The 20,576-nt window shown below is 46.9% G+C and overlaps 1 protein-coding gene across 1 annotated transcript in view; it reads right to left on the bottom strand.

Annotated features, from left to right (window-relative positions):
* The window catches only part of CACNA1I (calcium voltage-gated channel subunit alpha1 I), a 2,078,868-nt gene that overhangs the window by 1,369,418 nt on the left and 688,874 nt on the right, over positions 1-20,576 (bottom strand). Inside the window, 1 exon segment of the mRNA XM_040359583.1 lies at positions 8,809-9,115. Coding sequence (XP_040215517.1) covers positions 8,809-9,115 — 307 coding nt within the window.

Consider the following 20,576-nt stretch of genomic DNA (forward strand, 5'->3'; position numbering starts at 1 on the left):
AATGGGCAAAATGTCACTCTCTAGATGTGCAAAGCTGGCAGAGACATACCCAAAAAGACTTGCAGCTGTAATTTCAACAAAAGTGGTTCTGCAAAGTATTGATTAAGGCCCCGTACACACCAGCGGATCTGTCCGATGAAAACAGTCCGCGGACCGTTTTCATCAGACATGTCCGCTGCCGGATTTTGGTCTGATGGCTGTACACACCATCAGACCAAAATCCCTGCGGAAAACAAATGCGGTGATGTGTCGCGACGTGGCCGTGCCATCGCGGCGACGTGCGGGACCCTGGAAGGTCAATGCTTCCACGCATGCGTCGAATCACTTTGACGCATGCGAGGGATGGCGGCCGATCGGACGTGTCTGGTGAGTCTGTACAGATGACCAAACACGTCCGACGGACAGGCTTCCAGCGGACATGTTTAGCATGCTAAGAAACATTTGTCCGCTGGAAAAAGTCCGCTCGGCCGGGAATCCGGTCCGGTCGGCTGTACACACGACCAAAAATCTAATTTAAAAAAGTGCAGTGCTACTTATTCTGCTCCTCAAAATTAATTTGCATAAGACATTTAAATCAATTAAACTGCACTTTACATGCAATGTCTCACTAAATCAAATAGCCACTTTTTTTTTAAAAGGCACTGTACATTAAAGTGGCTATTGGATTTAGTGAGACATTGCATGTAAAGTGCAGTTTAATTTTGAGGAGCAGAATAAGTAGCACTGCACTTTTTTAAATTAGATTTTAGAAAGTGTGTGAATCACATATTTGTCTTGGCACGCTGCTTACAAGCAAATAAGGAAGGGGATTGAGCAGCGCAAGAGATTAATTTACAAAGGCTGGGCATATTACAAACAATGTTAAACAAGCAGGCAATATCAGAAATGGTGGAGGCTAGGACAGGATGTGCTAGAGAAAGGTACAAGGATATGATAGGGGGTGGTGTGTGCAGGAGAGAGGTGTGGAGGGTATAACACCAAGCAATGTGTAAGTGATCAACTCTTGTGCGACCCAAAAACTATAGAAAAGTGAAAAAATACATATACATACATACATATATAGTAGAAAAATAACATTCAGCGCCAAACAACAAAATTTAAAAAGAAAATATTATAATAAAAGCTGCTCCTCGAAAAACAATCTTAATTGTGATAAATGGAAAAACGTGTAGAGGGCGCTAAAACCACTCAGTGCTACTGAATAGTGAACCAAATTAGTAAATGAGAAATAGATTAAATTAAACTATCTCTTATTACATATATGAATATAATAATACTAAATTCCAAAAGTGTCTCTGTGTCCAAAGGAATCTGTAAAAAAAGTCCCAATAAGTGTTCAATCAATGCATCACATGTGAATGAAGAAAAACAAATCTTCTTTCTTGAATATTCTTTATGTGCAAAAAGGAAAGCCGTCACCAACAAATCCAATCTTCTTAATCACCCTCTAATTGGTGTTAAAGCAAACAAATGTGCTTACCAGAGTAAGTGGACTATTATAATTAAACAATAGTCAGCTAGACATATGCAGGATTGTGCCTGCATGCACCTCGGACAGGAAATCAATAGTGAGCCTCAATGCCAGGGATTCCAAATGGGATATATAATGAAACAAAAAAAGGCAATGGAGATGCCAATAGTGTGATACCACTTTAAAATGTATTATATATAAAAACAGAAAAACCAAAGGACAAATGGCCCAGATGGCCTCTTACTTCTAAAAGTGACTACCCGGCACTGGGGCTGCAGGCGTGTCACCTTTGGACACAGAGACACTTTTGGAATTTAGTATTATTATATTCATATATGTAATAAGACATAGTTTAATTTAATCTATTTCTCATTTACTAATTTGGTTCACTATTCAGTAGCACTGAGTGGTTTTAGCGCCCTCTACACGTTTTTCCATACATACATATATATATATATATATATATATATATATATATAGGGGTAGATTCACAGAGAAGATACGACGGCGTATCTCTGAGTGTACGAGGTCGTATCTATGCGCCTGATTCATAGAATCAGTTACGCATAGATTTCCCTAAGATCCGACTGGCTTAAGTGTCTTACACCGTCGTATCTTAGGCTGCATATTTACGCTGGCCGCTATGTGTCGCTTCCGTATATTTACGCAAGGAATATGCAAATGAGCTAGATACGCCGATTCAGAAACGTAAGTCCGGCCGGCGCATTTTTTTTACGTCGTTTACGTTAGGCTTTTTTCGGCGTATAGTTACCCCTGCTATATGAGGCGTATCCTATGTTAAGTATGGCCGTATGGCTTGTTTACAAGCGTTCTTGTAAACAGGTGGTGGACGAACTTAAGAAGAGCTGGGGGAGGTAGGAAACAGAGTAGAGGCCATTGAAAACGGTCAGGAGGAGATCACACAAGTATTAGATGACCTCAGAGACATTACTAGATCACATGAGGAAGCCCTGAACACATATAGAGATCGACTGGATGATTTTGAGAACAGGGAACGCCGCCAGAACATACGGATACGAGGTCTACCTGAAAAGCCTCATAATGTGGACCTTCTAGGAATAGTGCAGAGATTATTTTTTCAAATCCTAGGAGAAACTACACCAGAAACCCTGGAGGTAGATAGAGTCCACCGTGTGACATACACCCCCTATCAAAACAAAGAGAGGCCAAGAGATGTGATCTGTAAAATGCATAAATATTCGGTGAAAGAAGCTATTATGAGATCTGTATGGGATACACCTATGATAGAATTTGAGGGAGCTCAAATTTCTATATTTCCAGACATTTCACGCCGCACTTTAATGCAAAGGAGGGCAGTAAGACCAGTGTTGGAAGCACTACGTGCGGTGGGTGTTAGATACCGGTGGGGGTTTCCCCTTCGCTTAACAGCCTCTCGGAATGGGAAAACGGCAACACTCCGGACTAAGGATGATTTGGAAATATTTCTAGAAACTTTAGATCTCCCCCCAACTGATTTCCAGGACTGGAGAGGATTTAACATGAAAAATACCCTACAGGGCCTGGAGCCTTGGCACAGGGTATCAAGAAAAAGACTCATGAAAGAGGGGAGTGGAGAGAAAGGGGGGGAGGGGAGAGATTAGGAAAGAAGCAGGAATGAGAGTTGGGAGAGAGAAAGGGGGGCACTCAGAGATGGAAAGGGGATACTAACATTTTTTTTTTTTGCTCCCCCACATTTCTCCTGCAGTCACCTGCAGCTTCCCCCCCCTTTTTTTTTTTTCCCTTCTCTCTCTCTCTCTCTCTCTCCCTCTCTGTTAGCGTTCCCTCTGCCCTCCCCCTACCCCATTAAAGGGAGAACACTGAGAGAGTGCACCCTTTTAGACAACTGATTAATGGGGCTGAGTTGTATTCTGACCGTATTGTGACCGTATTCAGATATAAATGGCCTATGAGTTTGGCCCCTCCTAAACCCCTCCACCACCACTACCCCCCCCCCCTTCTTTTTTTTTTCTCTTTTAGAAAGATCTCCACTCGCCTTGCCCACCCGTCTCAGGGAGGAGAGAAGTGGGTGGAGATATGAGGAAGAATGTGGAAATAGCTTGATTGTCTCTTATAGATGATGAAGGGGTCTAGAACAATATTTTCCATTTTTCTCTGCTTTTATATCTATATATATAAAACTCAACGTGTGTGTGTGTGTGTGTGTATGTATGTATGTATGTATGTATGTTCCAGCATCACGTCCAAACGGCTAAAGATATTAACACAACAAACTTGGCACACATGTTACTTATATGTCAGCAACAAACATAGGATAGGTGGTTTAACCCATACCCACCCCCATTTGCCATGGTCAGGGTTTTTCTTTAAAGTCCCATTCAACTCTATGGGAAATACATGTTACTTCATAACTTCCAAACGGCTGTACATATTTCGATAACACTTGGTCACATGTTACTTATATGTCCACTTAAACTATAGGAAAGTTAATTTATCCCTTAACTACCCCCATTTGTGAGGGTCGGGGTTTTTGTTTAAAGTCCCATGCAAATCAATGGGAAATGTATGTTCCCACATAACTTCTGTACGCCTGGAGATATTTCAATAATACCTGGTACACATATTGTCCAAACGGCTAAAGATATTAACATGAAACTTGGCACACATGTTACTTATATGTCAGCAACAAACATAGGATAGGTGGTTTAACCCTTACCCACCCCCATTTGCCATGGTCGGGGTTTTTCTTTAAAGTCCCATTCAACTCTATGGGAAATACATGTTACTTCATAACTTCCAAACGGCTGTACATATTTCGATAACACTTGGTCACATGTTACTTATATGTCCACTTAAACTATAGGATAGTTAATCTATCCCTTAACTACCCCCATTTGTGAGGGTCTGGGTTTTTGTTTAAAGTCCCATGCAAATCAATGGGAAATGTATGTTCCCACATAACTTCTGTACGCCTGGAGATATTTCAATAATACCTGGTACACATATTACTTATATGCCAAATAAAAATATATGACAGTTAAATTAACCCTTACCTACACCCTTATATAAAAGATGGGTATATTTATATTACTATGATTTTCCTCCCCAAAGGGTTAAGATAGGAAGACCGGGCAACGACGGGTATTCAGCTAGTTATTGATAAATCTGGGAGATTGGATGCCCTCTGTAGGTTTATCAGATGCCTATTTACATGTCCCAATCCATCCTGCATTTCAGTTCCACTACCAGTTTCTGTGCCTCCTCTTTGGTCTGTTCACCTCCCCCAAGGCATTCACAAAGGTCCTACTGTTTGCAATAGCAAGGGGGATGAAATGCACCATTCCTTAGATGGCATTCTAATTCAAGCCAGCAATCGGTAGATGCTTATGCAGCAAAATTTTGATAGCTAACTAATTGGAATAAAAGCTTCCTCTGCCCAGCCCAACAAATGAGGTTCTGGGGGTCATTTTTGGATGCACAGAAAAATTTAGTACATCCTCCACAAGGGAAGATCTGTCCTCTGATAGAGAAAGTCAAAGGTGCTTTGGTTGGAAGTCTTATCCAGCAGAACAGTGTCTGGGTATCCTTGGTTCTTCCTAATAGACCAATTGTTTTTGAATGGAATATTATCACATCAGACCCCAACCAAAAAGGTTGGGAGACACATTTAAAAGAGCATGCTGCTCAAGGTCATGGGATGTTCAGCTTACAAGGCATAATATTGAATGCTCTCAAACTTACAGCAGCGTTCAAAGCCCTTTCTGGCATTCACTTCTTTTATAAAAGATGAACAAGAGTTGTAATGTGCCTAGACAGCAGTGGAAAGGTAGAATTCTTGGGCTACTCTCTGCCGATTTCATCCAATATTCTGTTAAGTCCTTCTGTCCAAATTCCGATCCAGGACCACACCTGTCCCAAATCTGGCCTATTTTGTAATTTTGGGTAAAACATGTTAAAAAAGTTTTACCCTATTTGAGATTGCATAGTGTCAAATATTCCCCTTGACCCAATCAGGGTCAAACGAGGGAGTGAGCTTCTCATTCATGTTTCTCGATAAACTGATGCTTGTGATTAACTTCACTCCCACACGATATGTCCTACCCACTTGTCTCTCCTAAACAAAGCAACGAATCCCACGACACAGTCATGTTTAAACAAACATCTTGAATAGTAAAATAATAAGAGGATTTGAAATGTAAAACATTTGCCAGAAGCACTCATCACTTTCTTTGCCTCGGAAGCCAGGCTTAACTGTTTGGTATCCTGACACCCACACTCACTTTGTTATTTTTTTTTATTAATAAAACTAATAAGTATTACTTTTTTTTATAAAGGAAGTTTGGGGAAGAGAGGGCTGGAAGGGAGGCCCTTTTGTCCCTTATAAATCCATCACTGGCAAATTAAGTGTTTGTGGTGAAACTGCTTATAGACTTTCTCTTCTCTTCCAGCACAGGTACTTAACCACTTCCATACCAGGCACTTACGCACCTTCCCGCCCAAGCCAATTTTCAGCTTTCAGCATTACGCACCTTCCCGCCCAAGCCAATTTTCAGCTTTCAGCACTGTCGCACTTTGAATGACAATTGCGCGGTCGTCCGACGTGGCTCCCAAACAAAATTGGCGTCCTTTTTTCCCCACAAATAGAGCTTTCTTTTGGTGGTATTTGATCACCTCTGCGATTTTAAAAAAAGACTGAAAATTTTGAAAAGAAAAATATGTTTTTATTTTTTTCTGTTAATTTTTTTGTAAATAAGTAAGTTTTCTCTTTCAATTACGGGCACTGATATGGCGGCACTGATGGGCACCGATGAGATGGCACTGATGTACATCGATGAGGTAGTACTGACGGGCACAGATGAGGTGGCACTGATTGGCGGCGCTGGTATGCGGCACTGATGGGCACACATAGACGGCACTGATGGGCACACATAGGCGGCACTGATGGGCACACATAGGCGGCACTGATGGGCACACATAGGCGGCACTGATGGGTACTCATGGGCGGCACTGATGGGCACTCATGGGCGGCACTGGGCACTCATAGGCGGCACAGATGGGCACTCATGGGCGGCACTTATAAGTGGCACTGATGGATACTTATGGGTGGCACAGATAGGCACTGATAGGTGGGCACTGGGCATGGATGGGCACTGTGGGGTGGCACTGATGGACACTGTGGGGTGGCACTGATGGACACTTGGGGTGGCACTGATGGACATTGTGTGGCAGCACTGATCTACCCATGTTGCCAGTCAGTGCCCATTTGTGGGCACTGATTGGCATCTTTTTTTTTTTTAAAAAAAAGCTTTTTTTTATAAGACTTTTTTTTTTTTCCATGCTTTTTTTTTTGGCCCACTCTGGTGGTCCAGGGTGGGCTTCCCTGGTGGTCCATGTGGCGATCCGAGGGGGGGCTGCGCTGATAAACAATCAGCGCGAACCCCCCCTGTCAGGAGAGCCGCCGATCGGCTCTCCTATACTCACGTCTGTCAGACGCGAGTGAGGAAGAGCCATCAACGGCTGTTCCTGTTTACATCGTGAGCAGCCGTGATTGGACACGGCTGATCACGTGGTAAAGAGTCTCCGCCGGAGGCTCTTTACCGAGATCGGTGATGCAGGGTGTCAGACTGACACCCCGCATCACCGATCACGTCCTGTCAAGATTTCACAACCACTGCCCGGACGTAAATCGGCTATAGGCCGGGCGGGAAGTGGTTAAAGAGCATTTCCATCTGCCCCTTTAAAAATTAACACATAGCTGCTGACTTTTAACATTAGAACACTTACCTGTCCTGGAGTCCAGTGAAGTCGGCACCGCAGCCAATGTTTACATGCTTGTCGGGTGTTGCCACCGCCATTTTGGCTTCACGGTTGGTTCCCTACTGCACATGTGTTAAACACGCTGCACTTTCTCACTGGCCCAGGGGAGGGATGAGAAGGGGGGCTAAATTGCTGATGTACTTCGCCACAGCCCGATCTCCCGGAAGCGGGGACAGGGTTCCTTTAAAAAACAGGTACCCGCTCCCCCGGAAAGGTGCCAAATGTGGCATCGAAGGGGGGAGGAATCAAATAAGTGGAAGTTACACTTTTGGGTAGAACTCCCCTTTAAATTTTATTTTTGAAATATGGCAAGGAATGCAGCTGAACTGAGGTTCATTTCATAGTACACCTCCAGACTGTGTTTATGGGCTAAGTAACTCAGCATGTCGGCCCGTCCATAATGGGTGCAGGGGAGAAGCTGGGGAAGCCGCTGAAGTCACCCAGGACCTGGATGGGGTGAGTGCAGGGCCCGCGGGCTTGCAAGTGGGGCTGCCGAGCAGGTGAGTGGGCTGGTGATGGAGCACCAGCCACCACTGAAGTAACCAATGTCTGAGGAAAAGGCAAGGACACTGTTCAATATGCAATTTGTGTGGTAAGGTGGTAGGAAAGGGATCTTTCTTATAGATGCCTAAAAATTATTATACCATACTAAAAATTATTATACTAAAAATACCATAGGGGGAGAACATGTGTGAGAGGCGAAGTCATTCCGGCATTATTTTTACAGACCTAAATGCAGCCAATTGTTTTTAATGGGCCTGTACACACAAGTGCATATATACAGTAGATAAAAAAATAATTAAAACATACAAAAATCTACATTTCTGAATAGTAGTTGATGCATATATGCCACACTCCAAGAAAAGCAGGAAGTATTTTTTCAAGTGTGTACGCATACGTGCAAATACGCATGAATACACACATTTACCATACAGCTTCATCCCCACATTTTTACCCAGGAACTTTTTTTCAGGATTCTGATGTTACTACATCACTATCATGTGACATCAAATATTACTTTAAAAAAAAAAAAACACATTAATATATATAATTCTCTTCGAGAATGTACTATACCTAAAAATGAATCCCATTTTTAATATTCATTAATAATCTGTATTTGAACACATTTACAATATTAAAAGACTAATGCCTAGTACACACGATTGTTTTTCCCGTCGGGAAAACTGCTGTGTTTTCCTTTGGCCGGGAAAACTGGACATGTGTATGCTCCTTAGCATTTCCCGACAGGAAAACTGTGTTTTAAAAAATGAGAACAAGTTCTCTTTTTCCCCGCAGTTTTCCTATGGGAAACACTGCGAGGGAGCATACACACAGTCGGTTTTCCCGACCAAAGTTCTCCTGGCAGTTTTCCTGTCCGGAAAACCGTCCGTGTGTTCAGGGGAAAAGGGACCGAGCCGGTCATGTGTGCTAGGCATCAGTTGTTTTTTTTTTCTGAAAAGAAAGTATTATGTGATAAAAACATTGGTAAAGTGAACATAAACATCTTAGCATATTTTTAGTATGTCGCACTAGATTCTTACAAAGCTGATTTTGTTCATTGCCATTGATCCCCAGCTTAGCATTGCTGAGCTCAATACGACTCTGCCGCCGACTCTGAATGCTGGTGTAAAGACCAACTGTGCGCCGCTTGGCCTTTCGAAGGATGTGGCAGACATATTGAAAAATTTCCTCATAACAGTCTCCAGGCTCAGCATAACTAGCTACTGTACTAGACGATAAATACAAAGCCCTTTGCTCCTGCATCAGTTGGTGTTCCCTTTGCTTGGTCTCGGAGAATTGAGTGGCAATAACAACCAGGCACAAATTGATCATGAAGAACGATCCAACCTGCAGCAAGAAGAACATTTAGATTACAATGCGGTCCTGAAGCCTCAAAATACAACAGACATATTCAAATCTCAGCATGAGTTTTGAGACTCTTCCAACAAGGGAAAGGATAGCTGAATTGCTTTTTTTTCAGAAGCAATGATAATAGTTACTATATACACTATATTACCAAAAGTTTGGGATGCCTGCCTTTACATGCACATGAACTTTAGTGGCATCCCAGTCTTATTGAGTTGGCCCACCCTTTGAAGCTTTAACAGCTTCAATTCTTCTTGGAAGGCTGTCCACATGGTTTGGGAGTGTGTCTATGGGAATGTTTGACCATCCTTCCAGAAGCACATTTGTGAGGTCAGGCACGGATGTTGGATGAGGTTGGACAAGGTGGCTCATCCACTGCTATCTGACAACCCTGGATGAAGTGCACACAGAGCTCACACAGTCCCTGCATCACCTACCCCACAAGCTGCCAGCACTCCTAATCATGTATCCATGCCTGTGCTTCCTCTGCTTCCTTACATGTGCTTAAAACACTGTCTTGACTGAGCCCATACCTTCCTGCTATTTCTTAGAAAATAAACAAGCTGTCAGCTTGTTTCTTGTAAATACCAGTGGCTGCAGTGAGGCTTTGTTTTTCACAAAAGAAGCAGCTCAAAAGAGTCAAGGGGCTCGCTGAACAGGTAAAATATGAGCTTGCCTGAGTAGAGACGATTTGAGACCAACAAAAAAGGAGAAAGGAGAGACTGGGAATGTTTGGACGTAATTTTGGCATGTGTTTTGCTGCTAGTCAATCTGTTCACAAGGTTACGAAAGTTTTTCCAGATTATAAAAAATCCCGATCAATTGCTGTGACTGATGTTAAAGTGCCTGGACAAATAAACTCCCCATTGATCTATGAAGAAAATAAAGTAAATTCTCTGCTTTCTCATTTTGTCATCCCTTGCTCTGCTATGCTGTACTCCAGGGCTGGGGGGAACTATGCCCAAAGCAATGATATTCAAACAAGAAATAAATCTGCCCCTATTGATATAGAAATGTCACTGTGTGAGATTGTGAAGTAGATCCCATTGTTCACTCCTTGTGTATAATTGCTATTCTGAGTTTTGACCACAAGAGGCCGCTGTTTCTACACACTGCTTACAGACTGCAAGCTTTTGCTGATTGAGAAGAGGTGGAGCTGAGCGGGGAGAGCGAGAATCAGGAAGACAATGGAGGAGACGTTTTGTTTTGTAGGACTGTGTGAAAGTTGAATCTGTTCGCATCCAGTGGGTTCGTTCGTCCTAGAGCTTCAGGAACGGCAGCTGAGTAATCACCTTTCAGTATAGAGCCTGTCCGGAGGAAGAAGGGATCGTTTTTCCAGAAAGGCTGGTAGGAGCTAAGAGACGGAGAACTACCTCACCTGCAGTACCTCATGGTTGCTGAAAGGACTTTTCGTTAGTTGGTTGGAATATATCATCGGCTACAGATCAAGACCTGGGTCAGTAATACCGTGCACGCACTGCCTAGTAATGTTTGGCGCCTAAAGATTAGGCCTGTAGTTAGTCAGTCAGTCAGGGCCATCGCAGCGTATCAGGCCAAATGTGTTGCTACCATTAGTACAAGGACTCTTTTCCCTAAAGGGACATTGCCTAAAGAGAGCAATTTTCCAAGTTACAAACCTGTTTAGTGTCTTCATTAAGGAAGTAAAACTTACACACGTGTTCTCATAACGGTTATGTAAAAAGAGGGGGAAAATATTGCAAAGAAGTGATAAGTTTGTGAGCTGCTGTGCTGTACCGCTGATGACCCCGAAACTAAGCATATACACAATTGTTCGCGTTTTGATAAGGGTAAAAACATGTACAGTGGGACAGTCCTAGTTGTGCCCGCCAATAGGCAAATTATGGCAAAGTGCCTCGGTATCCACCCGGGGGGCATCTTGCTGTGCAGCACAGAGGTTCTCAGCTACGGCTGGGTGTATGTAACCTTATTCTGTGTTTTGGTTTAATATCTTGTTACAGTAAAAGAAAAAGAACTGTTTCACAAAAGTTGGTGTGAACGTTGCTTTTCTCGTTTGTGACTTCACTGTATCCTGGAGAGCCCACCCCGGTACACGGTTTACAACTTGGCGTAGTCGGCAGGATACAGCGACCGTTATGGACGGGAACTCAGCGGGAGACCTTCCCCTGGCACCAGTGGCACCGGATCAGAACCCAGCCCAGGTTGTACCAGCGCAAAGCCAGCCTGCCCGAATGCCATGCCCGCCCCAGTAGGATACATCCCTGTAGGGGCGCTGCTGCGTCATCCGCCAAAGTATGACCGCCGAAACATGACGTTACAGGACTGGGCTGAAAGGGTGCGGAGTGCAGTTGGAATGTGTAACCTGACCCCTGAGCTGCAGGCAGAGGTTGCGTTGGGAGCTCTAGAGGGTGACCTCAGACGGGCAGTGATAGTAAGGCCCAAATCCAAGAGGGACACCCTAGAGAAAATATTCTCCCTGCTGGAGAGAGCACTAGGGGGCCGTGCTAAAGTAGTGCAGATGCGAAGCCACTTCTTCAACCGACCACAGCGGGAGGGTGAGAACCTGATGCAGTACTCTAATGTCCTACAGGAGACACTCAATAAAATACAGCGGTGGGACCCAGAGGCCATGGGAGCCTTCCGGGAAGTAGACCGGCTACTAAGAGATCAGTTCATAGTAGGGCTCTCGAACAAGTTCTTACAGGACAAGCTGCAAGAGATGACCCAGACGGCAGCCGACATGACATTCTACAGTGTCTACCTAGCCGCCTTGGAGAGAGAGGAAGAGCACATGCCTGTGATGGCGAGAGTAGTGAGTAGCACCCATGCTACAGGACGTCATTCTGCATCTGAAGACTCTGATTCCTTAAAGGATACGGTCCAGGCCCTGCGGACAGAATTGAAAGAGCTCGGAAGTGTCCCAGATAAAGTCAGGATCGCCCCGGCCCCGGAACTGACCCCAATACACCACATCACTCCACCCAGGATAACTCAGGTGCGGGGGCACGTCAAAAGAGGACCCCTCTGTTGGGCTTGTCGACAGTACGGCCATATAGCCAGAGAGTGCCCAGAACAGATGAAGTCCGAGCCGGCGTTAAACTTCCGACTGCCGCAGTAGCTGGGCGTACTGCGGCGGTACACCAGAAACTAGGCCCTATGTGTGAGAAACATGACCTGTATGCCAGCAGCCCCGTTATGGAAGCTGAGTAGAAAGACAAAAGGTACGCTGCTTAGTTGATACAGGGTCAGAGTGCACCCTTATGCCCCTGAAGTTCTTCAAAAGGCACTTCCGGCATATGATGGAGCCCAAAGACGGGAGCGTCATCAGGCTGATGGCTGCCGATAACCGAGAGATGGACGTCCGAGGGATAGTATGGATGCGGGTCCGACTGTTTGGGCAAGATATCGGCAAGAAGGGAGTCGTGCTGGTGGACCATCCGTCTTGGGAAGGAATGGACGTGACCCTAGGTATGAATGTACTGAGGGATCTAGACCATCAACTCTATGCCAAAGAAGGGCCAAAGTACTGGCAACGGGCCGCCACACATCGGCCGACCCAGAAAGTTTTACAACAGATGGTGAGGAGCTGTAGTCTGCAAGAGTAACATGTCCGGTCGGCCCATTGGAGACGTAAAGGTGCCGCGGAGGACCACGGTGAAGATTATACCTCGACAAGAGCGAATCTTGATGCTGCCGGTGGGGGCTGGACGACGACTGAATGGACTGGAGGTCCTGATTGAGCCCTCTTATCAAAAGAAAACACAGATTCGCCCACTGGTAGCCCGGGCCCTCGCCATTGTGAAAGACGGATGTGTGCCTGTACGCTGCCTCAATGTTGAAGACGGTGAGCTGACCATTCCTGGGAACATCCTGCTGACCAAAGTCAATGTGTCTGAAGGGGATGTCTCTCGACGACTGGGTTTCACGCTACAGCCTGATAGGAGATCAGCCTGGACCTATGCTATAGAGGTTCAACAAAGGGCGGCCCTGACGATGGAGTGGAATGGTTGAGTGAGCATGGACCGAATGGGGGTGGACTGCAAGACTCTGACTCCCGGACAACAAAAGTTGCTGGAAGACACCCTCTGGGAATTTCAAGAGGCATTTTCGCGACATGATGAGGACTTTGGGTGTGCGTCCGCCATTGAACACAAAATCCCTATTGGAGATGCGGCACCAATCAGGGAACGTTATCGGCAAATCCCACCTAAAATGTACCAGGAGGTGAAGGATATGGTAGCCAGCGTGTTGGAAAACCGGGTGATCCAAGAGAGTCAAAGTCCCTGGGCTGCTCCAGTAGTCTTGGAGTGGAAGAAAGATGGAAGTCTCCAGTTCTGCGTCGATTATCGGAAACTGAATACTCAGACCGTCCGGGATGCTTACCCGCTTGAGGAATTGAGGAGTCGTTGTCAGCCCTGAGCCATGCAAAATTCTTCTTGACCTGGACAGTGGATATTGGCAGGTACCGATGGCTGAGAAGGACAAAGCGAAGACTGCTTTCATTCTACCTATGGGACTCTACGAGTTCAACCGGATGCCATTCGGCCTGTCCAATGCCCCAGGAACATTCCAGCGGCTGATGGAATACTGCCTGGGGGATCTCAACTTCGAGTCGGTATTGATATACCTAGACGACATAGTAGTGTTTGGGGCCTCCTTTGAAGACCACCTCCAGAAGCTGCGACAGGTCCTAGGGCGGCTACGAGACCATGGGCTCAAGATCAAGCCCAAGAAGTGCCAACTGATCAAGTATTTGGGACATGTAGTCATCCAGGAGGGGGTAAACCTGGCCCCCAGTAAGGTAGAGGCCGTCCAGAAGTGGCCCCAACCGTGGACACAGAGAGGTGCGGGCATTCGTGGTACTGGCCGGTTACTACCGAAGGTTCATACCCAAATTTGCTCATACCAATCGAGTGGGGATCCAGACAGCAAGAGGCCTTTGAAGCAGTGAAGGAGGCGCTGATCAGAGTCCCGATTCTAGCTTATGCTCAGTTCGACACCCCATTCCTGTTGTACACTGATGGAAGTCTACATGGTCCGGGGGCCGTGTTATCCCAAGTCCAGGATGGACGTGAGAGGGTCATTGCCTATGGCAGCCGGTCTCTAAGGGAAACAGAGCGCAACCCTGACAATTACAGCTCCTTTAAATTGGAACTACTGGCGCTGCTGTGGGCCATGAGCGAAAGATTTGCGGAGTACCTGACAGGTGCAGAGGTGACCGTGATGACAGACAACAACCCGTTAGAACATCTGGAGAATGCCAAACTCGGTGCGCTTGAACAGAGGTGGATGGCTCGCCTTTCTAAGTACCAATACCGCATCAAGTTTCGGTCAGGTAGGGAGAACAGCAACGCTGATGCACTCTCCCGAGTCCCTGTAGGGTTGTCGGCTCAGGAGTACCGACGAGGAGCTGGAAGATACTGAATCGCCTGACCTTGGTCGTTTACCCCTGTTCCAGGGCGTGGCACATTTAAGTGGGGTGGCGTCTGGGATGTCTCTGATGCTGGGAAAGTCATTGGCCGATTGGGAGAGAATCCAGAATGGCTGCCCGGACTTGTGGAAAGTGAAGGAATGGGTTCGGACTAAGATCTGGCCACAGCCAGAAGAGCAAGCCAGACTGACCCCAGAGGGCCAAAAGTTGTTGAGACAGTGGGACAAGTTGACCATTACCCAGAGACTCCTGTGCCAGACCATATACTTACAGACAGAGCTGCCGTACCGACAACAGATTGTCATCCCCATGTCATTGGGACCGGAAGCCGCCAGGGAAGCCCATGAAAGGGGAGCCCATTTTGGGAGCGACAAAACGTTCAAGTGGCTCCAACGGCTCGTATATTGCTCCGGTACCTACCTATGTGGTACCTACCCACGTGGGTAGGTACCGGAGCATGATGGGACTGTGACATCATAAGAGAGGCCTATATAAATCAGTGCGAACCGCGCACACGGCATAACAGCGGGAAGAAGTGTTGTGTCAACATCGGAAGAAGAAGACGTCACAGAAGAGCAGGCTTGCGCCGCCACTAGTAATTGAGCTAACACAAGAAGATAGTGGCGGCCAGGCCCTAAAGAGGAAGGCACCGGAGAGCGAGCAGGAGAAGAACCGGGGAGCGCCGAGATGACAGCAGAGAGCGGAGAAGATGGGAGAAGACCCCCCGGAGAGCGGAGAAGACCCCCGGAGAGCGGAAGAAGCCCCCCTGGTAAAAAAGCTAAAGAAGAGAGGGGGGCCCCCCGGAGCTGACTAATAAATTGCTTTAAAAACCCTGTGTTGTGTGTTTATTTGCTTTTACACTTTGCCTCCAGGTGAATGGGTAGGGGTAGGATGTACCCCATATTCATTCACCTAGGGTGGGGGGCCGGTATCTGGGGGCCCCCTTATTAAAGGGGGCTCCCAGATTCCGATAAGCCCCCCGCCCACAGACCCTGACAACCAACGGCCAGGGTAGTCGGGAAGAGGCCCTGTCCTTATCAACATGGGGGCAGGGTGATCTGGGGTGGGGGGGCCGCAGTCCCCACTCCTTTCCTGACCGGCCGGGTGGGCAGCGTGCTTTGGATACGGGTCTGGTATGGATTGTGGGGGGAACCCCACGCCGTTTTTCCGGCATAGGGGGGGTCTCCTTACAACCCATACCAGACCTAATGGCTTGGTATGCCCCTGGGGGGGAACCCATGCCGTTTTTTTATTTAAAATTTGGCGTGGAGTTCTCTCTCAGGATTCATACCAAACGCTGCAGCTAGAATTGGCGGGAATCCAAGTCGGATCTCCATCACTTCTATGACGCACTCGCTGGAATGTGCTCGAGATGTCGGCACCCTGTCGCCGAGAATCAGCGCGATGCTGTCGTGCTGGAAACATTCTCGGCAACAGGTACAGTACCTCGGGACACTCGTACTGTCTAGTCATGACAGATCACTTCACCAAGTATGCGTTGGCTGTACTCACCAGAGACCAGACAGCAGAGTCAGTCTGCAAACACTTTATTCAGTTGCGGTTGCCCACAGAGAATACATTCGGACCAGGGAGCGTGTTTCCAGGGTACTCTAATGTATGAACTGTACCAGCTGTATGGCCCCACACCACTCCATATCATCAACAAAGGAAACGGGGCGTGCGAGCGCTTTAACCGCACCTTGCTCCAGATGCTGCGGACTCTGGAGGATAGCCTAAAGGCCCAGTGGCCCGAATACCTACCTGAACTAATGTTGGCCTATAACAACAGGGTGCACAGTACCACTGGATACTCTCCCCATATGCTTATGTTTGCGAGAGCCGGACAGGAGATTAAAGACCTTCACATGCCTGACCCGATGGAGCCACCACCAAGAAGTACCACTGCATGGGTACAGGAACACCGCCGCCGGCTGAGAACTATCCACAAGATTGTAGGGGAGCGCGTGGGGCAAGTGGTACACCCCAACCCGAGACTAGTGCAGAGGGATGGGTATGCCCCGGGTGATCGGGTGATGGTCAAAGCCAAACGGCCATCTGGGAAGTTCGATGGGCGGTGGGAGGCAGTCCCATGCACGGTGAAAGGGAGGGTAGACCCTGCCATTACAGTCTATGAAGTAGAGCCAGTGGGGACCCTCACGAAACTTGCACCGTAATATGTTAAGACGTTGTAATTTTGATGAACCAGTGTGTGTGGAGGAGATGCCTTCTCAAGCTCAGAGTACAGAGGAGGAAGAGGAGGAGGAAGGGAAATGGTGGGTTTTTCCTGCCCAGGTACCCAGCGAGACCTCGGCTGAGGCAGGTTTGCCACCCAGAGAGAGTGCTGAACCATTAGTAGCTCCTCCCCTGACAGATATGCCTGATGTCCCCAGTACTTCTGAGTCCCTTTCTCTAAGAAGGTCAACAAGGCCCAATGTTGGTGTGCCCCCACAGCGCTATGCCCAGGATGAGTTTATATGGGGAAAGTTGCCGAGGACGACAACTTCTAGTGGGGTGGCATGTGAGATTGTGAAGCAGATCCCATTGTTCACTCCTTGTGTATAATTGCTATTCTGAGTTTTGACCACAAGAGGCCGCTGTTTCTACAGACTGCAAGCTTTTGCTGATTGAGAGGAGATGGAGCTGAGCGGGGAGAGCGAGAATCAGGAAGAAAATGGAGGAGACGTTTTGTTTTGTGGGACTGTGTGAAAGTTAAATCTGTTCGCATCCAGGGGGTCTGTTCGTCCTAGAGCTTCAGGAACGGCAGCTGAGTAATCACCATTCAGTACAGAGCCTGTCCGGAGGAAGAAGGGATAGTTTTTCCAGAAAGGCTGGTAGGAACTGAGAAACGAAGAACTACCTCACCTGCAGTACCTCATGGTTGCTGAAAGGACTTTTCGTTAGTCGGTTGGAAGACATCATCGGCTACAGATCAAGACCCGGGTCAGTAATACTGTCAGGGACGTACTGCTCGCTCCCCTTGGCGCGCACCACACGCATGCGCCAACCACGGACCTTGCACGCACCTATTCAGCCGTTGTGCGCATGCGCGCGCGTTAGACGCACCTTGATGCCCAGCAGCCTATAAAAGACGCTGTAGGGATGCTGCACCTCGCGGCTTGATCTGCATCTGTTCCCTTGTATTCCTGTTCCTGTTTGAAGCATCCTGTTCCAGTGTATGACCCGGTTTCTCCTGACCTTGCTTCTATCTCCAGTCCTGACTTCGGCTTGTTTGACCCTGCTCAGTTCTCTGCCTGATTACCCATTGCTTAGACCCAGCCTGGACTCCGACTATTCTCCTGCCTGCCGTTATGCTGTTGCTCTGAAGTGTATGACCCGGCCTGCCTGACTCTGCTGCTCTGCTGACCTGCATCACCTGCTCCGCTGATCTGCATCTGCTGCCCTGCTGACCTGCTTCTGCTGCTCTGCTGATTTGCATCTTCCTCTCTGCTGATTTGCATCTGCTGCTCTGCTAACCTGCATTACCTGCTTCCTGCCCAGCAGTTCCAGCTTCACCAACAGCAACTACCAGAACAGGCACCCTTACCTCACCGTGCTCTTACCACCACTGTCCCCATTCCAGTGGTCTCTGAGCCGGGGTTGTATGGGAGGTCTTCCTCCACGCATCAGGCTCACACCCAGGTACGTAACAAATACCGTGCACGCACCGCCAAGTGATGTTTGGCGCCTAAAGATTAGGCCTGTAGTTAGTCAGTCAGGGCCATCACAGTGTATCAGGCCAAATGTGTTGCTACCATTAGTACAAGGACTCTGATACCTAAAGGGACATTGCCTAAGGAGAGCAATTTTCCAAGTTACAAACCTGTTTAGTGTCTTCATTAAGGAAGTAAAACTTACACACGTTATCATACCGATTATGTAAAAAGAGGGGGAAAATATTGCATAGAAGTGATAAGTTTGTAAGCTGCTGTGCTGTACCGCTGATGACCCCGAAACTAAGCATATACACAATCGTTCGCGTTTTGATAAGGGTAATAACAGGTACAGTGGGACAGTCCTAGTTGTGCCCGCCAATAGGCAAATTACGGCAAAGTGCCTCGGTATCCACCCGGGGGCATCTTGCTGTGCAGCACAGGGGTTCTCAGCTACGGCTGAGTGTATGTAACCTTATTCTGTGTTCATTTTGGGGTTTTGGTTTAATACCTTGTTACAGTAAAAGAAGAACTTTTTCACAAAAGTTGGTGTCAAAGTTGCTTTCCTCGTTCGTGACTTTGCTGTATCCTGGAGAGCCCACCCCGGTACACAGTTTACAACTGGGTGACCCCACCTCTTAGTTTATTTTTCTGCAGGTTTGAGCCACTCAGTGGGAGCCAAGCATCTGGTGTGTACTATTTTTTTGTGTGGGTCAGCGGCTGCCGTTAATTGTGATTAAGGCTAGGTTCATACTGCTGCGAATTCAAAGTCGCGGTAAAATCGCGGTTTTACAGCGATTTCGTGGCTGCGTTTTTGCCGCGAATTTGCAGCGATTTTGCCGCGATTTCAGGGAATGCCAGTCTATAGAACTGAATTTGCATTGCACACGGTTTAAACTTGCACAAGAGCCTTTTTTCCGCAGCTTATATTCGCAACGCATTGATGTGAACGGCACTAATGTTAAACTATGTAATTTAAATGACTTGCGAATTTGAGAAATCGCAACGGCTCAAATTCGCAATAGAATTCGCAGTGTGAACCCAGCCTGATGCTGGATTTACTTCAGGCAACATTTATATTGTTTTTCTTTTTAATAAAAGACAAAAAATGTCAAAAACTGCTCCTGTTTTTTTTTTTACTTTGCGCATTTTATTGGTGAATAAGTAGGTGTACTTATCAACATGTGGACAAGATGCTTTAACCACTTCCCGACCTCCTCATGTACATATACGTCAGCAGAATGGCACGGACAGGCACATGTACGTACCTGTACGTCCTCTGCTAGACGTGGGTGGGGGGTCCGATCGGGACCCCCCCGGTACATGCGGAGGTCGGGTCCGCTCGGGGAGCGATCCGGGACGACGGCGCGGCTATTTGTTTTTAGCCGCTCCGTCGCGATCGCTCCCCGGAGCTGAAGAACGGGGAGAGCCGTGTGTAAACACGGCTTCCCCGTGCTTCACTGTGGCGGCGCATCGACCGGGTGATTCCCTTTATAGGGAAGACCCGATCGATGATGTCATTCCTACAGCCACACCCCCCTACACTAGTAAAGACACACTAAGTGAACACTAAATGTTACAGCGCCCCCTGTGTTTAACTCCCAAACTGCAACTGTCATTTTCACAATAAAGAATGCAATTTAAATGCATTTTTTGCTGTGAAAATGACAATGGTCCCAAAAATGTGTCAAAATTGTCCGAAGTGTCCGCCATAATGTCGCAGTCACAAAAAAAATCGCTGATCGCCGCCATTAGTAGTAAAAAAAAAAAAAAAACTATCCCCTATTTTGTAAACGCTATAAATTTTGCGCAAACCAACCGATAAACGATTATTGCGATTTTTTTTTACCAAAAATAGGTAGAAGAATACGTATCGGCCTAAACTGAGGAAAAAAAAAAATTATATATGTTTTTGGGGGATATTTATTACAGCAAAAAGTAAAAAATATTGCATTTTTTTCAAAATTGGCGCTCTATTTTTGTTTATAGCGCAAAAAATAAAAACCGCAGAGGTGATCAAATACCACCAAAATAAAGCTCTATTTGTGGGGAAAAAAGGACGCCAATTTTGTTTGGGAGCCACGTCGCACAACCGCGCAATTGTCTGTTAAAGCGACGCAGTCCCGAACTGTAAAAACCCCTTGGGTCTTTAGGCAGCAATATGGTCCGGGGCTTAAGTTGTTAAGGGACATGTTAAGGGAATGTGACCTGGTATGGTTCAGGAGGGGGGGTGCTCGCTTCTCTCCCCCCCTTTCCTTCAAGCCATTTTATTTTGGCGTGAGGTATTCCCCGAAAATCCATACCAGACCTGAAGGGTCTGTTAGGGATTGGAGGGAACCCCACCATGTTTTTTTTTTACTTCTTAACCACTTGCCTACTGGGC

The sequence above is a fragment of the Rana temporaria genome, chromosome 7, assembly GCF_905171775.1.
Source record: "Rana temporaria chromosome 7, aRanTem1.1, whole genome shotgun sequence".
Classification (NCBI taxonomy): Eukaryota; Metazoa; Chordata; class Amphibia; order Anura; family Ranidae; genus Rana; species Rana temporaria.